The 24,390-nt window shown below is 33.6% G+C and overlaps 1 protein-coding gene across 6 annotated transcripts in view; it reads left to right on the forward strand.

The window, feature by feature from the left end:
- Window positions 1-24,390, forward strand: part of FANCL (FA complementation group L) — a 171,234-nt gene that overhangs the window by 34,538 nt on the left and 112,306 nt on the right. For 4 of the 6 annotated variants that reach the window (XR_012121174.1, XM_073212889.1, XM_073212874.1 and 1 more), the window contains 3 exons: window positions 8,572-8,668; window positions 13,498-13,566; window positions 14,627-14,671. Coding sequence is in view for 5 of the 6 variants with exons in the window: in XM_073212889.1 (XP_073068990.1) it covers window positions 8,572-8,668; window positions 13,498-13,566; window positions 14,627-14,671 (211 nt within the window). In the remaining variant the exon portion in view is untranslated. The remainder of the gene's footprint in view (window positions 1-8,571; window positions 8,669-13,497; window positions 13,567-14,626; window positions 14,672-24,390) is intronic. The other 2 variants (XM_037020448.2, XM_073212882.1) reach the window with 1 other exon arrangement.

Genomic DNA, 24,390 nt, shown 5'->3' on the forward strand with positions numbered 1-24,390 from the left:
ACGGGTCTTTCACATCCTTGGTTAGGTTTATTTCTAGGCATTTTATTCTTTTTGATGCAATTGTAAATGGAATTGTTTTCCTCATCTCTCTTTCTGCAAGTTCATCATTAGTATATAGGAATGCAGCAAATTTCTTGTATTAATTTTGTATCCTGCAACTTTGCTGAATTCAGTTATTAATTCTAGTAGTTTTGGAGTGCATTCTTTAGGGTTTTTTATGTACAATATCATGTCATCTGCAAACAGTGACACTTTAACTTCTTCCTTGCCAATCTGGATGCCTTTTATTTCTTTGTGTTGTCTAATTGCCATGGCTAGGACCTCCAGAACTGTGTTGTATAAAAGTGGGGAGAGTGGGCATCCTTATCTTGTTCCTGTTCTTAGAGGAAAAGCTTTAGCTGTTTAGCGTGATATTGACTGTGGATTTGTTGTATATGGCCTTTATTATGTTGAGGTACTTATCCTCTATACCCATTTTGTTGAGAGTTTTTATCATGAACGGGATTTGAATTTTGTCAAATGCTTTCTCAGCATCTTTAAGGTGATCATGTGGTTTTTATCCTTCTTTTTGTTAATGTAGTGTATCACATTGATTTTATGACTATTTTACCACTCTTGCATCCCTGGAAGAAATTCCACCTGCTTATGATGGATGATCCTTTTAATGTATTTTGAATTCAGTTTGCTAATATTTTGTTGAGGATTTTTGCATCTATGTTCATTTGGGATATTGGTCTATAGTTTTCTTTTTGTGTAGTGTATTTGTCACATTTTTGTATTAGAGTGATGCTGGCCTCATAGAATGAGTTTGGAAATATTCCCTCCTCTTCTACTTTTTGGAAAACTTTAAGAAGGATGGGTATTAGCTCTTCTTTAAATGTTTGGTAGAATTCAACTGTGAAACTATCTGGTACTGGAATTTTGTTTGTTGGGAGTTTTTGGATTACCAGTTCAATTTCATTGCTGGTAATTGGTCTGTTCAGATTTTTTGCTTCTTACTGAGTCAGTCTTGGAAGGTTGTACTTTTCTAGGAATTTGTCCATTTCTTCTAGTTTGTCCAATTTATTGCCATATAACTTCTCACAGAATTTTCTAATAAGTCTTTGTATTTCCGTGGTATCTGTTGTGGCTATTCCTTTTTCATTTCTGACTTGGTGTACTCTCTTTTTTTTCTTGATAAGTCTGGCTAGCGGTTTATCTATTTTGTTTATCTTCTCAAAGAACTAGCGCTTAGTTTCATTGATTTTTTTCTATTTTATTCTTCTGTATTTTAGTTATTTCTGCTCTGATCTTTATAAACATCTCTATAAACGTGTCCCTCCTTATACTAACTTTAGGTCTCATTTGTGCTTCATTTCCTAGTTTCTTTAATTATGAGTTTAGACTGTTCATTTTAAATTGTTCTCATTTCCTGAGGTAGGCCTGTATTTCTGCTTCTCTGAGAAATGCTTTTGCAGTGTCCAACAAATATTGGACTGTTGTGTTTTCGTTTTCATTTGTCTCCATGTATTGCTTGATTTCTGTTTTAATTTGTTCATTGATCCATTGATTATTTAGAAGCATGTTGTTTAACCTCCATGTGTTTATGGGCTGTTTTGCTTTTTTTGTGTAATTTCCAGTTTCATACCATTGTGGTCTGAAAAGTTGTTTGATACAATTTCAGTCTTTTTGAATTTATTGATGTTCTATTTGTGGCCTAGTATGTGTTCTATTCTGGAGAACGTTCCAAGTACATGAGAAAAATGTGCATCCTATTGCTTTTGGTTGGAATTTTCTATGGATATCTGTTAGGTCCATCTGATCTAATGAGTTGTTTAGTGCCTCTGTTTCCTTATTTTCTGTCTGGTTGATCTTTCCATTGATGTAAGTGATATGTTAAAGTCTGCTAATATGAATGAATTGTAGTTTATTTTCCCCTTTAGAATTTGTTTTACATATTTAGGTGCTTGTATGTTGAGTGCATAGAAGTTTATAATTATTTTACCTGTTGTTGGACTGATCCCTTTATAATTATGTAATGTTTTCATTTGACTCTTGCTACTTTATTTCAAAGTCTAATTTGATATAGGTATTGCTACTCCTGCTTTTTTCTCCCTATTATTTGCATGAAATCTGTTTATCCATCCGTTTACTATCAGTCTGTGTATGTCCTTGGATCTGAAATGAATCTCTTGTAGGCAGCATATAGATGGGTCTTGTTTATCCATTTGCTACCCTAAATCTTTTGATTAGTACATTCAGTTCATTTACATTTAAGATAATTATTGATAGATATGTACTGATTGCCATTTTATTTATTGTTTTGTGGTTGTTTTCCTCTCTGTTCCTTTCTTCCTCTCCTATACTCTTGTTACTTGATGGTTTTCTTAGTGTTAGTGTTCTCTTTTTAGATTTTTGCATATCTATTACAGGCTTTAGGTTTGTGGTTACCATGACATTCAAGGATAGCTTCCTAACTATATAACAGTCTGTTAAGTTGATTGCTGTAATTCAGACACTGCCTAAAAGTACTTTTTTTTCTTCTTCTTCCTCCTCCACACTTTATGTATTAGATATCATAATCTGTACTTTTTTGTTTCTTTGATTTTGTGTGTAGTTGTTTTTACTACTTTTGTTTTACTTTTGTACTTACTTGGTAAATAATTGGTCTATTACCTTTACTGTGGGTTTATTTTCACTGCTGAAAACTATTTGGACTTAGGAACATTTCCCTCTATAGAAGTCCCTTTAGCATGTCCTGTAATGCTGGTTTCGTGGTTATAAATTCCTTCTGCATTCATTTACCTGGGAAATATTTAATCTCTACTTCAAATGTGAATGATAATCTTTCTGGGTAGAGGTTCTTATTCAAAAGTCCTTCTGTTTCAATACATTAAATATTTCATGTCATTCCCTTCTGGCCTATAAAGTTTCTGCTGAGAAATCTGATGAGAGCCTGATAGGGTTTCCCTTATAAGTTATTTTTTTTTCTCTCCCTGACTGCTTTCAATGCTCTCTCCTTATTCTTAATCTTTGTCATTTTCATTATGTCTTGGTGTTGTCTTCCTGGGGATCCTTTTGTTAGGGGCTCTCTGTACTTCCATGACCTGAATGTCTGTTTCATTCCCCAGATTGGGGAAGTTTTCAACAATTATTTCCTCAAAGAGACTTATTATCCTTTTGTCTTTCTCTTCTGGTGCCCCCATTGTGTGAATATTGCTTTATTTAGATTGGTCACACAGCTCTCTTAATATCCTGTTTCTAGAGGTTCTTTTTTCTCTGTTCCTCAGCTCTGTGTGTTTGTTGTCTAATTCCATCTCATCGATTGTTTCCTCTACTTGCAGCAGTCTGTTATACATTCCCTCCATTGTATATTTCATTTCAGTTGTATTATTCTTCATCTCTGAGTGGCTCTTTTTCAGGTCTTCTATCTCTGTTGAAGTCCTCCCTGATACTTTTCTGTAAATCAGTAAGCAAGTTTATGAGTTTTACTTTGAAATCCTTATCTAGAAGATTGGTGATCTCCATTTTATTTAGCTCTCTTTCTGGTGTCTTCCTGTAGTTTTTTTCAGAACAGATTCCTCTGCCTTCTTATTTGTCAGGGTTTCTGTGTTCCTTCCTCTGTATTAAATGGATCTGCTATGCTTCCTGGTCTAGAGAGTAATTGCTTTGTGAAGAAGGCATCCTATGGTACCCAGAAACTCAAGACTCTTTACTGTCCATTGCCTGCTTCTCCTTTGTGGTGGAGCCCCATTGCTATTTGTGGGCTGTGGGCAGGGCCACCTTTCTGTCTGTCTATCTCCGTCTGTCACAGATGGTAGTTTGTCTCAGTCAGCCCTTTGTAAGTCCAGCAGAGTCACTTATTTTGGGAATGTTGTGGGCAGGGCCACCCTCTGCCTGCCCTGAAGCAATGGGCACACTGCTGGGCTAAGAGGATGGGTGGGGTAGGGGCATTGCTTTTGGGAAGGTGAGTGGTTGTGGGGTGTGCAGCACTGGAGTGGGCTGCTGGTGGCTCCTGCAGGCACCTTCCCAGCTGGGCTGCAGTAGGGAAGGCTTTCTTGGTCTTGCCATGCAGCAAAGTCTGACACTGCTGGACTAAACGGGCTGAGCAGGACCTGGTGGGTGGGTTCACAGGGTAGTGCCTTGGGGTGAGTTGCTAAGGAGAGCGATGGAGCGTTTGGGGCTTCCATGAGCTCCTTACCAGTTGGGCTGTGGGAGGGCTGGTGAAGTGTCATCCACTGCCCTTTCTCCTGCATAGAGAGCTCCATCCAACCCTCCCCCCTTGGCACCCTTCCTACATCTGGCAACTCTTTAAAACTTCTGCTTCTGTGTGTGGTCTCTGTTTGGACTGGTGGAGTGTGCTTCTTCTCTACAAGTGGCAGGAGTCTCATCCTCCCAGAGTGTTCCAACTATCCCTGGTATCCAGCCCATAATCATCAGAAACTGATGCAATGTGGACTCGTGTTCCCAGAGCAGATCTCCAGGGCCTAGTGTGCAGAGTTCCTGAGTGCTTATCCCCTCCCTGCTCCATTCCTCTTCAGCCTGTGGGGTGGGATTGGGGAAGGGCTGTGTCCTGATCATGGCACTGCCACTTTATCCTTCTCTGTGTGGTCTTCTCTTCTTCACCAAGTGTAGGTGGACTGTTCTGCAGTCTTCAGGTCATTTTCAGGGTTAGTTGTATTTGCTGTAGTTGCATCCTTGGTGTGTCTGTGGAAGGTTTCCGCCTTGCCTTCCTACTCTACCATCTTTTTACCCCTTAGCATGTTTTTGTATTTTCTTTCAATTTTAGAATACACCTAGCTATTATAGCACCTCAGCTACTTTTAAATATAAATATTGTGTGATTTCATAACAAAAATTTGAGCTTTTTGATTGGTTTCATAAGTTTCTTATTTATATGGATTGTATCTTATTTAAATGAATAAAAATTATTTATCCCATGAAGATACCCAATTAACAGTAAAGCAGAGCATTTGATGGATACTTTTATTTTTAGAAAAACTGATTTTGATATTATTTGTAAGAGCTTATTTTTCCCCCACTTATTTTTTTTCTCTTCTATAGACCAAACGCTAATATATTTTTTCCTGCCATGAATAGAGAGAATATGTTATATCAGGGTATAGGATAGGTATTAAAAAGAACCCCAAATCCTCAATGTTTCAAACAAGGTAGAATTTTATTCATCTCCCATTTAACAGTTCAGAGGTAGGCAGATGATCAAGAATGAGTTGGTGGCTTTATTCCACAAAGTTACCCAAGAGCCCAGGTTTCTTTGGTTTCCTCAACCTTCCACTGTGGCTGCATTGTTCAGTACAGTAGTTACTAACAATGTGACTGTTGACATTCATACTTAAATTAAAAATTCAGTGTCCATAGTAGCTATATTTTAAGTCTTCATAGTTACATGTGACTGTGGCTACTACTTAGTTTAGTCATAGAATACCTGTCTCATTGCAAAATGTTACTGGTTACAGCTGCACTAAGAGTGTTGTTCTTGTCTGCATGGTCTTTGCTGGCTCTTATTGGCTCTTAAGTTCTAGTCTACAGGAAGGAAAAATGAGGGGAGCCAGCAACAGGGGAAGGCACAGATATTTTATAAATGATCCAAACAATGCTTTTGTTTGCATTCTGTTGGCCCAAATTTAGTACTATGTTATTACTCAAGGGCAGCTGGAAGAGTTGCAGCTGGGTGAAGTGTAACCTGCTAAAACTTGATTTAATTGGGGTTCTGTGGAGGAAGGGGAGCTGTTAGCAAATGGAAGTAGGTGAGAATAAATACTAGAGGATATTTGGTAGTCAATGTTAGGTCACATGTACTTAAGGAGTTAGTAATTACAATGAGATTTCTTCCTATTCCCCCAACAAAGTAGACAGGAATTGATATGGGTAAAATGCTTAATCTTAAATGACCATGCTGAGATTAACCTGAAATTATAGATATTATTTTCTATTTATTTGAATAAAGTTTAACGAAAGCGACTTGTAGTCATTTTGACTCTAAGGCCATATTTTGAGCATGGCACTGTTTTCCTCCAGTGTGTTACCTCTATGCCTTAAACTTTGTGGAAAGATGATAATCTTTTGTTTGTGAAATTGCAAACAGAAAACTTGTTTACTTCAGTCTTATTTTATAAATGTTCAATAATGATTTTGAACATTTTGATGCTGAGCAGCAATGTGAAGTGTGAGAAATACTAGTTGGTGATTTAGTTGTTCCTTCTTTTTCCTACCCCTTCTTGTTCTCTCTTTTCACACATTTATTGTGGTCATAAATGATTTGGAGTTTAGTGAAAAAAACAGCTTTTTTCCATACCATTTCCTATCCCTGGTCTTATTCTTTGTGATAGACACTCTGAAATTTTCATGTTTACAACTTGCTTATTTCTAAATAATCTGTTTAAATTCAATATTGCTTGATTTATTACTTTTAGGAATTATATACTGAGTAGTATAATAAAAAAGGATTTAACTATATACAATCTTCTGTTCCCTTCACTATTATTTTATTCTTCTGTTAGCTTTAATATTTCTTAAACTTCTTTCATGTCCATGCAATTAAAGATAGTATGTCTTACTCTCAAATTAGCAATTACAAATTTTAATGTTCCTAATCTTCCTTCTCATATCTTTACCCTTTCTACCTATTGGTTTTTGTCATCTCTTCCTTTTAAATTATAATGGTCAAATATATTTCATTAGTTTTTGTAACTACAATTAAGCTTTTTAGCTTTGTCCATGGCTAGATTCTAAAAATTGTAATTAGTAAGCAGTTAAATTTTTTATGACTTCATAAATATTTTTCACTGAAAGCCTAATGGTAAAGCAATTACAATTTTCAATATAGCTTTATTGTTTATAATTTAGTTTAAAATTTCCTCCTCCCTTTTTTGGTTTTCTTGTATTTTAAAAAAACCTCCTTAATTTCTTTATGTATATAAGTCATAATTCTACATACCGCTTTTCCTGCCATTTCCCTCTTGGAGCCAGCATCTTTCTCTCTCCTAATCTGTTTTGTCAGCTCGTGCTCTTCTAACTACTTTCCATTTTTATAAAATTTATTGAAAATGTGCTTTAGAAATGCTATTCCTTCTTGTTCTTTTTGTAACTGTGGGTTTATGTACACTTTCATAAATTCCTTTTTTTTTTTTTGAGAGTAAGGATATGAATGTGCTCATCACACTATCTTGAATCTGAAGTTGTTTTCAGAGTCAGATGCCTATATATCTGAATCTTAGAGTCATATCAATAAAACAGGTGATAAAGTCTCATATTCTGAGTTTTGGCAGGGAGGGACATTTGAGGTGTTTACTACTATAGATGAAAGAAAATAATGATTATATATATAAAATAATTTATCTTCATGTAAATAAATATTTTTTCTAGAATAATTTTACTTTCATTTGCTTTCTTAGACTCTAGACTTTTTATAGATCATGATAAAAATTTCATCTGTTGATAAAGATTGTTTTGTTTTACTTTTTATTCTATTATTGAAGATATGTATCTTCTTCAGATTTTTTTTTTTATTACAGTGTTCCACAACTTTATTGCCCAGCATTTCTTGAAATTGACCCATTTTACCATTATACCTGGCCAGTGATTAACTGGCACGTAGTGACGTTAAAAAATGTTTCCTAGGTTAGGAGGCTAATGTTAGTTCTGAACTCTAATGGGTCTTACCATCCATCTGGGTGATAAACTATACAATATTCTTAGGCTACTTTTTGTCTTTACAGGAGAATTATATTGTAAAAATGTCAAAAAATATCCACATGCCCAGTTCACTAGTAAATATACTGCTAAATTTGAACCTTTTTGGCAGTAGCTTATGCTACTCAAGGGACCGTATTTTTACAGAATGATGTATTTCAAAGGGTATTGGTTTCCCTTGTAGAAAATTCATGCATTTACAGCAACTTAAAGCCAAAACAATTGTGCTTGTGCTATATATTTAAAATATTAGTCATTTTGAATACATGGCCAGCTTAAGTGTCAGAAGCTATATCGCACAAAAAGAGAATTTATGGTTAACAGACTAGGTTGTACCTTTGCTTGCTTGTACAGCATTTTCCTTACAGGATCAATTTGAGTATATGAACTAATATCAGCTAGATTTTTGTACAGTTACATTATTGATAATAAAGGAAAGTTCATCGAAGAGAAAAACAAATAAAGGAAGCATAAAAGTCTCATACTGTATGAAACTACAGAAATGGATCAAAGAGTTTGACAGGAAGTTTAATGTGTACATAAGTAGAGGCTGACAGGAACATGCTGTGTGTGCCAAAGGTTCCGGTGATGGAAAACCGAAACATAGTGCTCACTGACCACAGCATGAGCCTTGACACACATTGTAAATAATCCAGAGATCTATGACTGCATTAAGCACTGAGCTGGTTTATTAACAGCGGTAAATCTATAGCAGCATAAAGGGCTGGCATGCAGATATTCCTCTTGATTAATGTTGGTAATGGATTAATAGGAATATAGCAAATATTTTCATTTTGAATCCTGCCATTCTCCAGCTTTCCCCTCCCTCCATTCCCACTCTCTTCAGTGTTACCATTTTTTATTCCTTTTACTCACTAGGCTTGTGTATGTGGATATCTGCCTCAGTACAATCAAGTTAAAAGCCGAAGATGCTTCTGGTAGAGAGCATCTAATCACTCTCAAGTTGAAGGAGAAGGTATGTGCTCCATTAAACTGTTACTGTGGTCAGGAATAACTTTATGAAATAAACTCTGTGAATGTTTTCAATGTAAAGTGCTAGATGCTTCTAAAAAAAATAATAAATGATGCTTTTAAAAACTTACTTTGGAAATTCTCAAAAATTTTACTCATCAGGTTTCCAGAAGCCTGATATAATTGCATGTCATTCATTATTTTAGTTCAAATTTGGTCAAAATACAGACTTCATAATAAAGAAATAGTATAAATATGATTTGGCAGCTTCAAAGTTCCATAATGTTATTTTTGTAACATTCTATATAAAAGAGTTGCAAGTTTCCACTATCCCAAATAAAGTTTTACTGAATAAGTCTTTTGTCTTCAACTCTTACTATGAATTCCGTTTGTAGTTCTTGTTTCTGAACACCTTCCCACCCCGACAACACAGACGTTCATGTAGGCATACTTTTTATCATTTGTTTTCTTCTGCTGAAATTTTTTTACTTTTTTACTTTAAAAACTTACAAATGTAATGTCTCTGTTTATAGAGTCCTTACAGGCTAGTGATCTATAACTATTCACTAATGTTATTAACACCAAACATAGCTGTTTTGTCTTTATTTTTGGTTCTCGATTGTGAATTTTGAGAAATAAGTAGAACAGCCAAGTTTCTTATATAAGTCATTTATTTAGTAATGACTAGGGAAACATTAGAATTTAAGAAACCAGGACATCTAATTTTTTTATTGTTCCTAGGAGTCATCAATCAACTCTATTTCAGAAGATTGTAATGATGAAAAGATCAATTGTGTTTGTCCTTTTTAAAAGTGTGTCTGGCATTTAAGCTTTCCATGAGAGAAAATTAATATATATAAACTGTACTGGGTGACACAGAGAGGTTGCTATCTTATAGTGCCACTATATCAGACAAGTTGAGAAATGAATAATTCTTTTTATCTTACACAGCGTTTAGGTATAATTTTAAGACTCATATGTGATAAATGTTGAAAAGAAATTAGTGGGATAGAAATATTATTTGTGAAAGAGGCTAGATGGGTGTTTTTGTTAAAATGAAAATTTATTTTCCTTTTTAATTTAATTTTAATTGTGCTTTGTTTAAGATCAGGGAGAAGTCTGTCCAAAGGTCATGTACTGCCAGGGGCAAGGGTACTGTCATTTCCTTCAAAGTTTTGTTAATATTTTGTACATTGATAAAAGTGGCTTTGCTCCTATGAAGATCAAAATGAAAAATTTTAAGTACATCCTGTCCTGATTCTGGGTGGTAGTTGTGTTTTTTAATAGCCTCATTTTTTACACGCTTTTCTACTTACTAAGGAGATCATGCTTTAAGTCTACTCTGCCTATAATTACACTTACAAGAATTTATTATTAATTCTGGCTAATGACATTATTGATTGTATTGAGAGTGAGGATGTAGCCATAGTATAGTCCACTCTGTCTTTTTCTTGTACTTTTTCAAGGTTGATGAAGGTAACACTTTTAATTTATCTTTGGAGAATAGTTCCAAGTATCAGTTTCTGTGGCATCGATAGCTATGAAGCACTGGTAAGGGATGCCCTGGCAAGAGTGAAGAGAAAACTTTATTTGAATTAGGAAGAAAATCAGATTGTTTAGGAAAAGAAAAAGACAGATGTAACTGAATGAGTCTTATGTTGGTATGATTTGTTAGAGTCTTTAATTGTCCATTTAGTTCAGTTGCCATTGAGACCAACTTGTGTTTTAGATGTGGTAATTAATTTTTTAGGAGTATGGGGGTCTGGTATTGTCAGTTAAAAATAGTGATAGTTAAGACTGTCTGTTAAGAGTCTTATAACAAAATCTTAATCCAAACTAAATTTTAAAGCTGCAGGCTTTTTTTTTTTAACCTTAAAGCAGGGTTATTTTCCTAATACACAAACCTTTATTTCTGTGATATTTTTTGATATATAGTAAAGAAATGCATTCTATTTTTATTCTTGAATACATTCTTGAATATATTTTCACCCAATTCTGCCACACACCCCCATCTCAAAAAACCCAAAGGAAACAAAACCAATTTTAGCTAGATATCACCTGTTAAAAGTAAATATATAAATCAAAAAGAAATATAATAAGGGAAGCAGTTGAATTTTTTAGTTTTTATAGGTACATTTTTATGCAGTATGTATAATACATCCTGAACTGTGGGATGGAATTACTATCTTTAAAATAAAGAAATAGCCCAAGGCTTCCTCAGCTTTGTCCAAGATCAAAGCCACTTGAAAAAGAAATCACAGATGTGTTTCGGAAGCTGGGCATACTATCTCTGATGGCCATTTTTTTAATGTGCAATTTGTATGTATTCACTTTGTGGGGAGCCTTACTGGTTAAACGGTCCAATCACAGAAGAGGTTGGGTTAAAATTTTCCTTAGAACAGTGTACTATAGAGTCTAAAAATATTGTGACAAAAATATATATCTAATATATAATTATATTCATTTATATTTATTTGAATTGTTTTGAGTGAAAGTTGAAAAACTATTTTAATTGAAAGTAATTATTTTCCAATTGATTTTCCTTTATATGGAGATTTTTGTTAATTAGATGTTGTTAATTAGACTTTTAAAGTAAAACTTTTGGCAGTTGGTGTCTGGTGATTTTATATACACCTCTACAACTTACTATTGAAAACTCTGAATTTTGATGAAGTTATTTTACAATATTGCATTTAGTTATCTATGTTGTAGTTAGTACTATAATACAAGCAATTTTAGAAATTATTATTTAGGATGCTACTTCATAAATTATGTTGAATCATCCAGAAGTAAATAAACTTGTGCTTTTTAGGTTCTATACAGTAACGTAAAGTTTACTATGTAACAAAATTGATCTTGAATATGATTTATACACACACACACACACACACACTTATATAGTAAAGCCACCTACATATAGGTCAGTATAATTTATTATATATATATTTGTATATTTGCATAATTACACATAAAATATATTGGAAACGTATCTCAGAAACTATCTGGAGAACTCATTTATGTATGTGCATCTTTTTATATTTGTTATAACCTGCTTTTTAAACTCTCAGTGCATCTCTTTCTATGTCAGTACATATGTACCATTTACTATACTGTATCCTATTTAAATGCAGGGTTATATTCTCTTTTAATAAAATCTGCTGAATGTACTTAATGACTTCCAGAGTGACAGATATTTTGCTTGGTTTCATCTACTTAAATACAGTAAACGTTTACTGTATTTCTCTCATTAACTTCATATTCTCTCCTAGATTGATGATTTGCTTAAGTTAGAGGGTTGATATTGTTCATTGTCAGCCTCAGTAGGAGATAAATAACATCAACTCAAAGTGAACTAAATATTCCATTTTTAACCCATGGATGTTTCAAGTATGCATTCTTTTTACAGAATTTTAACATGCTAGAGGGAAAAGAGATTTTACAATACTCTTCGGTGGGTTCCATCATTTTTACATATAAAATAGCCAGTGACATTAAATGACTTAAGATCATCTAAGTTAGTTAGCAGAGGTGGAAACCAGAGAAAGCTAACGTATCTGCCTGCATTTACTTTAAGATAATCACATGAATTGTAAAATGGTGTACAAATTGTTTTTCTGGTGATTACAGCAATTATACTCTGAACTACCTCATTTGGTATTTTGAATTGTCTGAAATAGAGCTCCCTCCTTCGTCTCAGCCTGGCCTTTCTTTATTTTTTCCAAATTAGAGCATCATTATATTTCTATATGATTTCCTATATATTTGCCAGGAAATTTTGTATTTTCGGTATTACATAGCCAGATACCAGCAGAGCGAATGTAGATAAGTTTATTTTTAGCCAGCCATTCATTATGACTAAATGTTAATTCTTTTCAAACCATTAGTTTCAAAGGGGCTGATGTTTGTTAAATACTACAGTGAAAATTATTTGTCCCTGCTTATTTAGTGAAGTTGAAATATAAGAGGCTTAAAAAAAGTGAGAGTCTAAAACTTATTTTAAACTTTGAGTCAAATGAGAGAAAATTTTCCTACAACTAATTTTCATTTAGTAAGTTTTGCTTTTCAAAGGAAAGAAATGGGTATTTTCAATTACATGTGACTTTTAAGATTGTAGAATTGGGTTTTAAAGAAATCATGTAGTACAAATCTCTAACAAAATAAATTTGATTTTAAGAAAAACTACTTTTATCTTTAATTTAGACACCTATTTTATTAGTCTTTATGACTATCATTTTTCTTTGTATAAAACTTGAATTTTTTAATCAGTCATGAAAAGACTTTCTTTAAACTATTGTTTTGTTTTTCCTTAATAAGCCAGAAAGAATTTCATTGTTTCTTTTTATTTATCTTTTGCTGAAAGTAATTGCTTTAATGTGGAAGATACTTCTTTAAATTGAATCTATCAATTTTTGTGTATTTCTTATTTTAACAGACACTGCCTCTTTAATTAATGGCTGAGACTATTTAGAATTAAATTTTAGACTGAAAAGAAATTAAATATCAATGAGTTTGATCTCTCATTTTAAATATAAAGTGAGATCCATTGTGGTTTACCCCTCAGATCACATTAGCAGCTGACCTGATACTGATTTAATTCATTATTCTTTATTCAAGACTGATTGCTTTGGCACCCCCAAATCATCAAACTTTGTACGTCCTGAGTATAACTTGACCTAACCATCTCTTGACATCTCTAGAATATTAGAATCAAAATATTATATGTTATAAATTTGAATTTATAATATTTTTCCTATATGTTCAGTTTTTTCAGAGTATTTCATGTGAAATTGTCACACAGAAGCAAAAATGGACTAATTTTATGCTTTTTCATAGTACCCTACAGAATCACCAGATTGTTTTGTGGATTTTCCTGTTTCATTTTCATTTTCCTGGACACCACAGGTAAATTCTTAAATTCAAATAGTGATACAGCATATTGTGTTTACTCATAAGTGGGCATTATGTGTTTTATATAAAGTGATTTTTTTCCAGTTTTCTTTAAACATATATTTATAAACAGGACTTCTAGAGTGCCTCTTTGATATTGCCTAGTAGTTAATGTCTATTCTCTCTGTCTCCACACACACAAACATAAGCATATCCAACCTTTAGGTCTTTATTCTTCAGTTTAGATAAACATGAAGCTCCATTGATGAAATTTCCATTTAAATCGTGAAGAAGCCTTTGTAAAGCAATGAGTTGTAAGTGGAAAATTGGGTGGAATTTTTCAGGTTCCTAAAACTTTTAACATTAATGACATAGTATCAGACAGTCTTTTTCAGAGGAGAATGAGGTATTACTGAAAATATAAATCCTGCTATATCCACTCAGTTTTATTGTTCTCAAGTGTTCTTAGTTCTTCCTTTATCTTACACTATATTCTTTTTGTATGTGCTTTGGAGTATTCATACTTTGAGTAAAGGATATAGGAGATTGTTTCTCTTGCTCCTGTCAATTTAATTTCTCAATACAATAATGATATCTAACAAGATAATGTATTTAGAAGTGCACTATAAACTGAAACATTATATAGGCATAAGGTGTAATTATCAGTAGTACTGTTATCAACATGTGTATGTGGCTTTTAAAGATCTGGCAGAATGGTGATTAAATTTAAAGAACAATCTGATGATGACAGATGTGATCCTTCTTTCATCAAATAATTGTGGCAGTTGATAGCAAATGGAGGGAACATTTCTGTTATGCAGAGAGAAAAAAAATTCCTAGTGATATTTTACAAATATCCTTTAAATGGAGGCACCCATATTTTTAATAGAAAATTTTGGTGGGTTCAAGTGAAAACTTATGCTTATATTTTAAACTATGCTTAATTTTCTTGTATATGAAGTTAGTTTTTAAAAAAGCCTAAAAGAATTTAAATAGTCTTGTAAAGGTTCAAATGTCATTTTAATTATACACACATACTTGAAAATTATTTTTCTCATTTTCTTTAAAAACAAAGTATCCTACCTCCCAATGGAAATTAAGAAAATACAGCAAATTAAAGGCGAGAAAATACTTTGTTTCCTTTTGGTATTCTGATACATGTTATAACTATCTAAGAAATACTGTGATTTAAAAAAAAATTGGAATTGTGTATAAATCGTATACCTTTCTTGTTTTGTAGTATACATTTTCTATTTGGCTCTATAAACTTTTATGTAAGATCATGAGATCTTGAGATAATGAGATCATGAGATAATGTTATACCTCAGTTGTATTACTCTTTCCAGATATGCAATCTCAAAACTTTAATATTTATCAAAATCCCACAATTGAAGAACATATATTTGATTAGTTTCTAGTGTTTTGAATGCAGTGAACTGCACAAGTTTTCCCCGGACTTTAATCTGTGATAAAGTTTGCATCTCCATAAAAGAATGGTTAAAGCATTTATATTCTGCCACTTAGCAAAAGTAGTTTGTGACTGTACTACACTGGAAAATATTTGAGAACAATTCTTTTAAATTTTGTATCCTACTTAACATCACTCAGTACCTTGCACATATAAGCATGGAATAAGTTGTAGATTTAATTGGGTCATACAAAACATATTCTGTTTTGTACTACCTACAGGAAAACAGAATTAGCAGTTGTTGGAATGTCATAAATTCTTTTTTAAAATGAAGGAATATACCAAATTCTTAGTACAGATAAAAATTTGTACACCTTTTTATCCACCACTCAAATTTGACAGTTGTTAGTATTTTATTAAATTTGCTTCAGATACATCTCTATTTCTGTGTGTCTCTTAAGAATAAAATGTTCTAGGAACATCTAAGACATTACTCCTCTTCCCTCTCTCCTTTTCTCCCTTTCTACAAGTTACCACTTTCATGCAATTGAGGTATTTGCTATCTACACATATTTTTTGGGGGGCATTTTATACCATATTCTGTAACATTTGCACTTACTTTTTTAATACAGTGTTGTTTTTCAGATATACCCTTGACCTATACATGTCTAATACATTTATCTTAAATGCTTTTATGGTCCACAAATCATTCCGTTATATGAATCCACCAGTTAATTTACCCATTGCCTACCGACGAGGTTGTTTACAATATGTTGCACAATTTCTTACTTAAATAGTGTCGCAGTGAACATCCTTACATGTTTCCTTGTACACTTGTGAGACTTTTAGTGTGAGTTACACCTGTAAGTGAAAATGCTGGATTATAGGAAGTGCTCCTTTTTGAGATTACTAAATATTGCCAAATTCCCTTCCCAAATTGGTTGTGTAAGTTTATACAGCTACCCAGTAATTCATAGTAATTCCTTTCCCAAAATCTTTCCAAGTCTTCATCTGATTTTAGTCTGACCTTAATTGTTATCAAAGATTAATAATCATTATTATTGTTTATAATGTTTGCTTATTTAAATATTTTTTTATTATAAGCATTCCTTATATATTTTGGATACTCATTTTTTTGCTAGTTGCGTTTCTTATATATTTTTGGATATTAAGTTTTTGCTGGTTATATGGAATATAAGTATCTTCTTCCTGTGATCATATCTTTTTATATGATATATTTTGTTAGTAAACTTTCAGTGTGCTCACATTTATCATTCTCTTCCTTGTGATTTCTGCTTTTCATGTCTTGAATGAGAAAATCTTCCATATCTTGCTCTGAAGAGATACTCTCCTATAGTTGACTCTAAAAATTGTACTTTTTTCATATTTAAGTACTTAAGTATGAAATAGGAATCTGCATTTGTATTAGTCTTGTATATATGCTCATTGAATCTGGATGTGTCTCACTTGTGGTCTGTGGGTGATTTCAGTTTTTCTTTAACTTATGTCATTGAAATTCAGAAAACTTTCAAAATATGTTGTTATTTCAGGAGTCTAGTTGTACATTGTAACCATTTTGGTGGTGCTACCAGTGGTATGAACTCTCGTGTCTTTTAGACATGAGTATCGGCAGTATTAGTTTATGTTTTGAAAGTAAGCAGTGTCAGACTTTGCTGTGTATTATCTCTTCATTGACTTGGAAACATTTCTGCTTGTGGTAGTTATTTTTCTTTCATTTTTAACAATTTTTAAACAATTGTGTTTCTTAAGCAAAATGTTACTATTGTAGTCTAGTAGCAAACATGTATTTAAGAGACCATAAATAGGTTCCAGATAATTGATTTTTAAAAATATTCCTTATCTGCTTTTATACATTTCCTCTCTGGATTCAGTTTTTCTGGACTTTAAACTTGGAAGATCTTTGTTTTCCTTTCTTTTTGTAAAATAATAGGCATGGCTTTGTGGCATCCATATTAAAAATGGGTAATTTCCCTTATGGTCCCTGTCTTCCTGCTGGGCTGGTAATGTTTTGATGTATTTTCCTTTTGCTCTGATGAGAGGTCTGCCGCTGCCACTCTGACATACCCATCGGGATGAATAATTACAACTCGCACAATGTCAGGCTAAAGATGGTAGGGTGTTGTGCATCATGACAGGCCCAGTAGCCAGTGCAGGTGTCTCACAGCGTGATCAGCCGCAGCCAGTGTGTTCTGGCTCCGAGGAGGCGTTCGGAGCAGCGAGAAACCAGCACAAGGGCAAGGCTGCCGCTGCCGGGTATGCGCCAGAGACGGCGCATCTTGGGGACGAGTGCCTGCCCGCCTCTTCTCGGATGCTTGCTTTTTATTTGCTTACCCAATTTTTTAAATAGATTTTAGCAGAGTGTAAGAGCTTCTCATGATTTTTACCCTGTTTTACTTCCCAATATCACAAATCCCCCAAAATGTATCTTTAGCAATCTACTACCTTCTGGACTTGACGTACAGGTCATATATATTATGAATATTGTTGACTGATGAGACCATAGAATGTAAGATCTTAAGTGCACTCATACTAGTCAGTCTGTAAAAGCAAGAGTCATTTTCTCCAAGTTGCTGACTGTCCCAAACTGAAATTGTAGTTATAACTGTGCCATTAATTGCAGGCTTGGTGAAGTGACCTTGCCATGATGGTTGGAATGAACAGATTTGGTATGATACAGTAAGCAGTGGTCTCTATATTTTTTATCATGGATATGTCATATTTTTGGAATAATGCCTTGTATGCAAGAAGAGCAAAACTAATGATAAAGCCTCTGGCTGATAATCTGATGGTGAATGAAGAATTTGTAATTAAAGGAAACAGTCACTATTACATAGCAGGGAGCATGATCCATTAGTTAGAGCAGCAGATTAGCAGTTGGGTATCCTAGGTTCTGTTTACAGTTCAACCATTGACTTAATTGTGTAGTTTCAAACAAGTCACATGACTGTCCTCTGCCTTGGTTCACATGATTAAGGAAATACTGAACTTTTTCTCTCTCACAGAAATGTTAAGAAAAGTAAATTTGGTTTAAAACAAACAGAGTATCAGGAGAAAAAGCCCTCAATATCCACTCTGAAGATCCTGTGAAAATTCTTTATTTGATCTACTAAACTGGATTAGCTTCCTGAGTTTCCTCTTTGCTGTCTTTGTTGGAGAATTTATAATACTGGATTTTTGTTCTTTCTTAAATTGGTTAACTAAATATGCTTTTGCCTTCTTGGTAGTCTTATTGTTGCAACAATGCTGTGGATAAAAATACATCAAAGGGATTTTAAAAAAATTCAGTTGAAATTATGTGATGTGGTAGAAAAATTATCAACATGACCTATTGACTGCCCTTCTTTTTTCTTTTTTCAATAATTGGTTTATTTTTAAAAGTACCCTGCATTCATTTTAGGGAAAGAAAGAGAGAGGGAAAACACAAATTAGCAAAATTGAGAAAATATAAAATCACATTTAATGCCTTTATTTTGATTTGGGATCTCACTAGATAATAGTTTTGAAACTATGCTTGTCACTTAACAAAATATTTCATTTCTGGAAACATCATTGATAATGCTGTGCATTTATTATTATAGGTAATCTTTACAGTCATTTAGGTTTTAGGTAAATTTAGGTTTACATTTATCCATCTAATGAAGAACTGGTAAGCTCACAGTCTATGAACTGCTTATCTCTGCACTTATTTAGGCTCCTATATTAAGTTTATTAGGTCCCTGAGTAGTTTCTTAATCCACATGATGCACATTTTTACTGAATTTATTCCAAAGTATTTGAAAGTTTTTGTTGCTACTGTGAATGCGATCTTTTCTACAATTTTTAATTTTTTTATATTGAGGCAATACAATAAAATGCACAAATTTTAGTGTATGGCTCAATGAATTTTGACATATGTGTATACTCATGTAACTATCACCCAGAACAAGATATCAAACATTCTCACTAATTTATATTTCCCTTCATTTATTTCACCTATCCTTCCCACCCTCTCCCCATGGCAACTACCAAACTGTTCTGTGTTTATGAGTCTGTTTCAATTTTGTTTTTTAGATTCTATTTGTAAGTGAAATTGTATGATATTTGTCTTTTTGTGACTTCTTTCACTTACCATAATACCTACCCTTTAGGTCCATCCATGTTGTTACAAATGGCAAGATTTCCTTCTTCCTTGTGACTAATATTCCATTGTATGTATGTACCACATCTTTTTTATCCATTCATCTATTGATGGACATTTAGTTTGTTTCCATATTTTGTCTATTGGAAATAATGCTGTGATAAACATAGTAGGGCATATATTATCTTCCAGATTAGTGATTTTGTTTTCTTTGTATAAATTTCCAGAAGTGGAATTGGTAGTATTTCTGTTTTTACTTTTTTGAGAATCCTCCAACTACTTTCATAGTGGCTGCAATCCCACCAGTGGTATGCAAGAGTTCCCTTTTATTGACATTCTTGCCAACACTTATTCTTGCCTTGTTTATATTGCCTCACAGTACTAAGAATGGTTAGTATCTCATTGTGGTTTTGATTTGAATTTCCCTAATGATGAGTGTCTTTTCTTGTGTCTGTTGGCTATCTGCATGTTCTCTTTGGAAAAATGTCCATTGAGGTCTTCTGTCCATGTTTTAATTGAATTCTTTGGGCTTTTTTTTGCGTGTGTATGTGTGGAGGTTGAGTTTTTAAAATATATTTTCGATATTAGCCCTTATCAGATAACATTATTTGCAAATACATTCTCCCATTCAGTAGGTTGTTTTTTCATTTGGTTGGTGGTTCCCTTTGCTGTCTAGAAACTTTTTTGTTGATATAGTCTCTACTTGTTTATTTTTGCTTTTGTTCCCTTGCCTGGGGAGACATATTCAGAAAAAAACTATAAATGCTGATGTTCAAGAGTTTGCAACCTATGTTTTCTTCCAGAAATTTTATAGTTTCAGGTCTTATATTTAGGTCTTTAATCCATTTAGATTTTATGCTCTGTGTTGAAGATAGTGATCCAGTTTCATTCTTCTGAATGTAGCTGTCCTTTTCTCCCAACACCATTTATTGAAGAGATTGTCTTTTCCCCCTTGTATAATCTTGCCTCCTTTGTCATATATTAATAGACCATATAGGTGTAGGTTTATTTCTGGTCTCTATTCTGTTCTAGTGTTCTATGTACCTTTTTTTGTGCCAGTGTCATACCATTTTGATTACTGTAGCTTTGTAGTATAGTTTGATATCAGGGAACATGACACCCCCAGCTTTGTTCTTCTTCCACCAGATTTCTTGTATTTGGAACTTTCTGTAGTTTCATACGAATTTTAGGATTATTTGTTCTACTTCAGAAAAAAGTGCAGTTGGGAGTTTCCTTGGGATCCCATTGAATCTGTAGATTGCTTTGGGGAGTATGGCCATTTTAACATTACTTTTTCCTGTCCATGAGCATGGAATATCTTTCCATTCATTTGTACCTTCTTCAGTTTCTTTCATCAGTGTCTTAATGTTTTCAGAGTACAGGTCTTTCATTTCCTTGGTTAAACTTATCCCAAGGTATTTTATTCTTTTTGATACAATTGCATATGGATTGATTTCTTAATTTCTTTTCCTGCTAGTTCATTATTTGTATACAGAAATGCAACAGATTTCTATATATTAATTTTGTATTCTGTGACTTTACTGAATTTGTTCATTACAATAGTTTTTTGGTAGAGTCTTAGGGTTTTCTCTGTTTAGTATCATGTCATCTGCAAATAGTGACAATTTTACTTCCTACCAATTTGGATGTCTTTTGTTTCTTGTATGATTGCTGTGGCTAGGAACTCTAGAACTATGTTGAATATAAACAGTGAGAGTGGATCCTTGCCTTGTTCTTATCTTAGAGGAAAAGCTTTCAGCTTTTCTCAGTTGAATATGATTTTAGCTGTAGGTTTGTCATGGCCTTTATTATGTTGAAATATTTTCCCTTTAGGCCCAGTTTGTTAGCAGCTGTTATCATGCATGGATACTGAATCTTGTCAAATCCTTCTTCAGCATCTGTTCAGATGACCATATCTATCCTACGTTTTGTTAATGTGGTGTATCACATTGATTTGCAGATATTGAAACATTTGATATTGTTCATCAGGGATATTGTTCTCTAGTTCTCCTTTTCTGTAGTGTCTCTGATTTTGGTATCAAGATGATGCTGGCCTTGTAGAATGAATTTGGAAGATTTTCTTTTCAATTTTTTGGAATAGTTTGAGAGGGACAGGTATTAAACTCTACATGTTTGGTAGAATTTCCTGTGAAGCCATCTGGGCTTGGACTTTGGTTTGTTGGGAGGTCTTTGATTACTGCTTCAATTTTGCTACTACTAAATTGGTTTAGATTTTCTATTTTTTCCTGGTTCAGTCTTGGGAGATTGCATGTTTCTAGAAATTTACCCATTTCTTCTAGGTTGTCCAATTTGTTGGCAGATAACCTTTCTTTTTATTTTTAATCATACTTTCTAGCTTTTCAGAACATAGGCAGGCTATTTTTCTAAGTTTTTACTTTTTATACATGAACATGTTAAAGATTTAGGTTTACAAGTTTTTTTTGTTTTGTTTTGTTTTTGTTTTAAGACAAAATGTTATTTCCTAGCCTCCTTCCCACTTTTTTCTCCTCTGTGGTCAACCACTTTTGTTAGCTGATCCTTTGGTGTATTTATAATTTTATAATATTACATGGTCTTCAACAGAACAAAAAGGCATCCTACAGTATGGGGGAATATATTTGTAAATGACGTATCCGACAAGGGGTTAACATCCAAAATATATAAAGAACTCACACACCTCAACACCCAAAAAGCAAATAACATGATTAAAAATTGAGCGGAGGATATGAAGAGACAATTTTCCAAAGAAGAAATTCAGATGGCCAACAGACACATGAAAAGATGCTCCACATCACTAATCATCAGGGAAATGCAAATTAAAACCCCAATGAGATACCACCTCACACCAAGTAAGGATGACCAGCATCGAAAAGACTAAGAACAACAAATGCTGGCATGGATGCAGAGAAAGGGGAACCCTCCTACACTGCTGGTGGGAATGTAAGCTAGTTCAACCATTGTGGAAAGCAATACAGGGTTCCTCAAAAAACTAAAAATAGAAATACCATTTGACCCGGGAATCCCACTCCTTGGAATTTACCCAAAGAATACAACTTCTCAGACTCAAAAAGACATATGCACCCTTATGTTTATTGCGGCACTATTAACAATAGCCAAGATATGGAAGCAACCTAAGTGTCCATCAGTAAATGAATGGATAAAGAAAAGGTGGTACATACACAATGGAATACTATTGAGCCATAAGAAACAAATCCTACCATTTGCCACAACATGGATGGAGCCGGAGGACATTATGCTCAGTAAAATAAGCCAAGCGGAGCAAGACAAGTATCAGATAATTTCACTCATCTGTGGAGTATAACAACGAAGCAAAACTGAAGGAACAAAACAGCAGCAGACTCACAGACTCCAAGAAGGGACTAGTGGTTACCAAAGGGGAGGGGTGTGGGAGGACAGGTGGGGAGGGAGGGAGAAGGGGATTGACGGTGTTATGTTCAGTGCACATGGTGTGAGGGGTCACGGGGAAGACAGTGTAGCACAGAGAAGGCAAATAGTGACTCTTTGGCATCTTACTACACTGATGGACAGTGAGTGCAATGGGGTATGGGTGGGGGCTTGATAATATGGGCAGATGTAGTAACCACATTGTTTTTTCATGTGAAACCTTCATAAGAGTGTATATCAATAATATCTTAATAAAAAATATTGCATAGCCTTGTAATTATACTATCTTTTGTTTGTTTTAGGCATCATCTGTTAACTTTCCACCATAGACATGAGTTTGCTATTTCCTCTGCCTGCCCCTACTCCATACACTTGCACGCTTCCTATCTTCCTGTTCTCTCCAGATAATTTTGATTATATCAATATTCAGTGTTTACATTATTATGAACATATATGTATATTCTGCTGAGTCAAGCTGTGTAGTTAACTGTTTTTGCTTTGTTGACCTGTACTTTTTGTTACCCCTAGAGTTAACAGTTTTCTTTTCATTTCCTTAGTTTTCTATGTACTTGAAAATCATTCAACCCCAATTTTCCATCAGTTCTCTAAATCTCTTAATTTTATATGTTGGTTCTGTGTAAGCTTTTCTTTCTGGGAAGTTTCATCAACCTTGCCCAATCACCTTCCTATTGAATTATTTTCAGTTTTTTTATCATGTTGATTATTGAGAGATTATTTCATAGATGTGTCTTCTTTTGTCCCCAGAGATATTGATAATATATTTTTGTCTTTTTTTCCCCTCAGAGTTGTTTCTGTTTCTTTGAATTGCCTATTTTCTAGGCTTATTGTTGGGTTATCTGTTCATGGTTAAAAGTCAGGTATAAAAAACTGTTTGAAAGCTTGGAGTACGTGAATGAGGCTTGTCAAATGTGAACTCCATTGTCAAATGCAAACTCTATTACCTGAGTAAATCTCATCATGAGGAACCCCAAATTTTAATATCGTTTTGATACTTAGATATTTTTGAATTATTGATTGGTCAGATTTCTTGTAAAAGGCTTATTTCAACCTTCTTCCTGGCATTCACTGAGCAAGCAGAAAACAGTCCTATCTGAGGTACAAATGGACCAAAGCTGGTGGGCAGGAAACTGCAGCCTGAATTAGTATGTAGTTAATGGCATCCAGTACTGATAGGGCTGAACATCAGGCACCTGTAAAAGAGAAATGCTTACAGGGTAAATCTGTATTATCACAGTGCAGGTAATAAGGATGGATTTGGAACTGAGAGGCAAAAGATAAAACCCTAGTATCACTGGGTATTTTTAGACTTTATTTTGGCCATTCTTAGTTGTATGTAGCTGGGTTTTTTAACTCCTAATTTTATTTTTTGTTGCTGGTATATACAGATAAATGTATTTTTTAAATGATTTTCTATTCAGTTGTCTTGTTAAACTCTTACCTAATAATTTATCAGTAGATTCATTAATTTTCTATGAACATAATCATATAATCTGTAAAAGACAGTTTTATTTCTTCCTTTCTGATCTTTACACCATTTTTTTTTTTATTGGCCTACTACTCTGGCTAATAGTCTCTAATACAATGTGAAATAGACTAAACACAAGAATTCTTGTCTTATTCCTGATCTCAAAGGAAAACCTTTCAGTTTTCATGATGTCAATTTTGCTGTATATTTCTTGTACTGAAATCTGCTATCAGTAATTAATGGGATTTATTCATATTTCTAGTTTCGTAAGAGTTTTGTTATGAATGAAGTTTCAGTTTTATCAAGTGTAGTCTCTTTTAAGATAGTCAAAAGGTTTTTCTTCTTTAATCTGTTAATGTGGTAATTTACTTGGTTTGATTTCCTAATGTTAAACCAATTTTG

The sequence above is a fragment of the Manis javanica genome, chromosome 1, assembly GCF_040802235.1.
Source record: "Manis javanica isolate MJ-LG chromosome 1, MJ_LKY, whole genome shotgun sequence".
Lineage (NCBI taxonomy): Eukaryota > Metazoa > Chordata > Mammalia > Pholidota > Manidae > Manis > Manis javanica.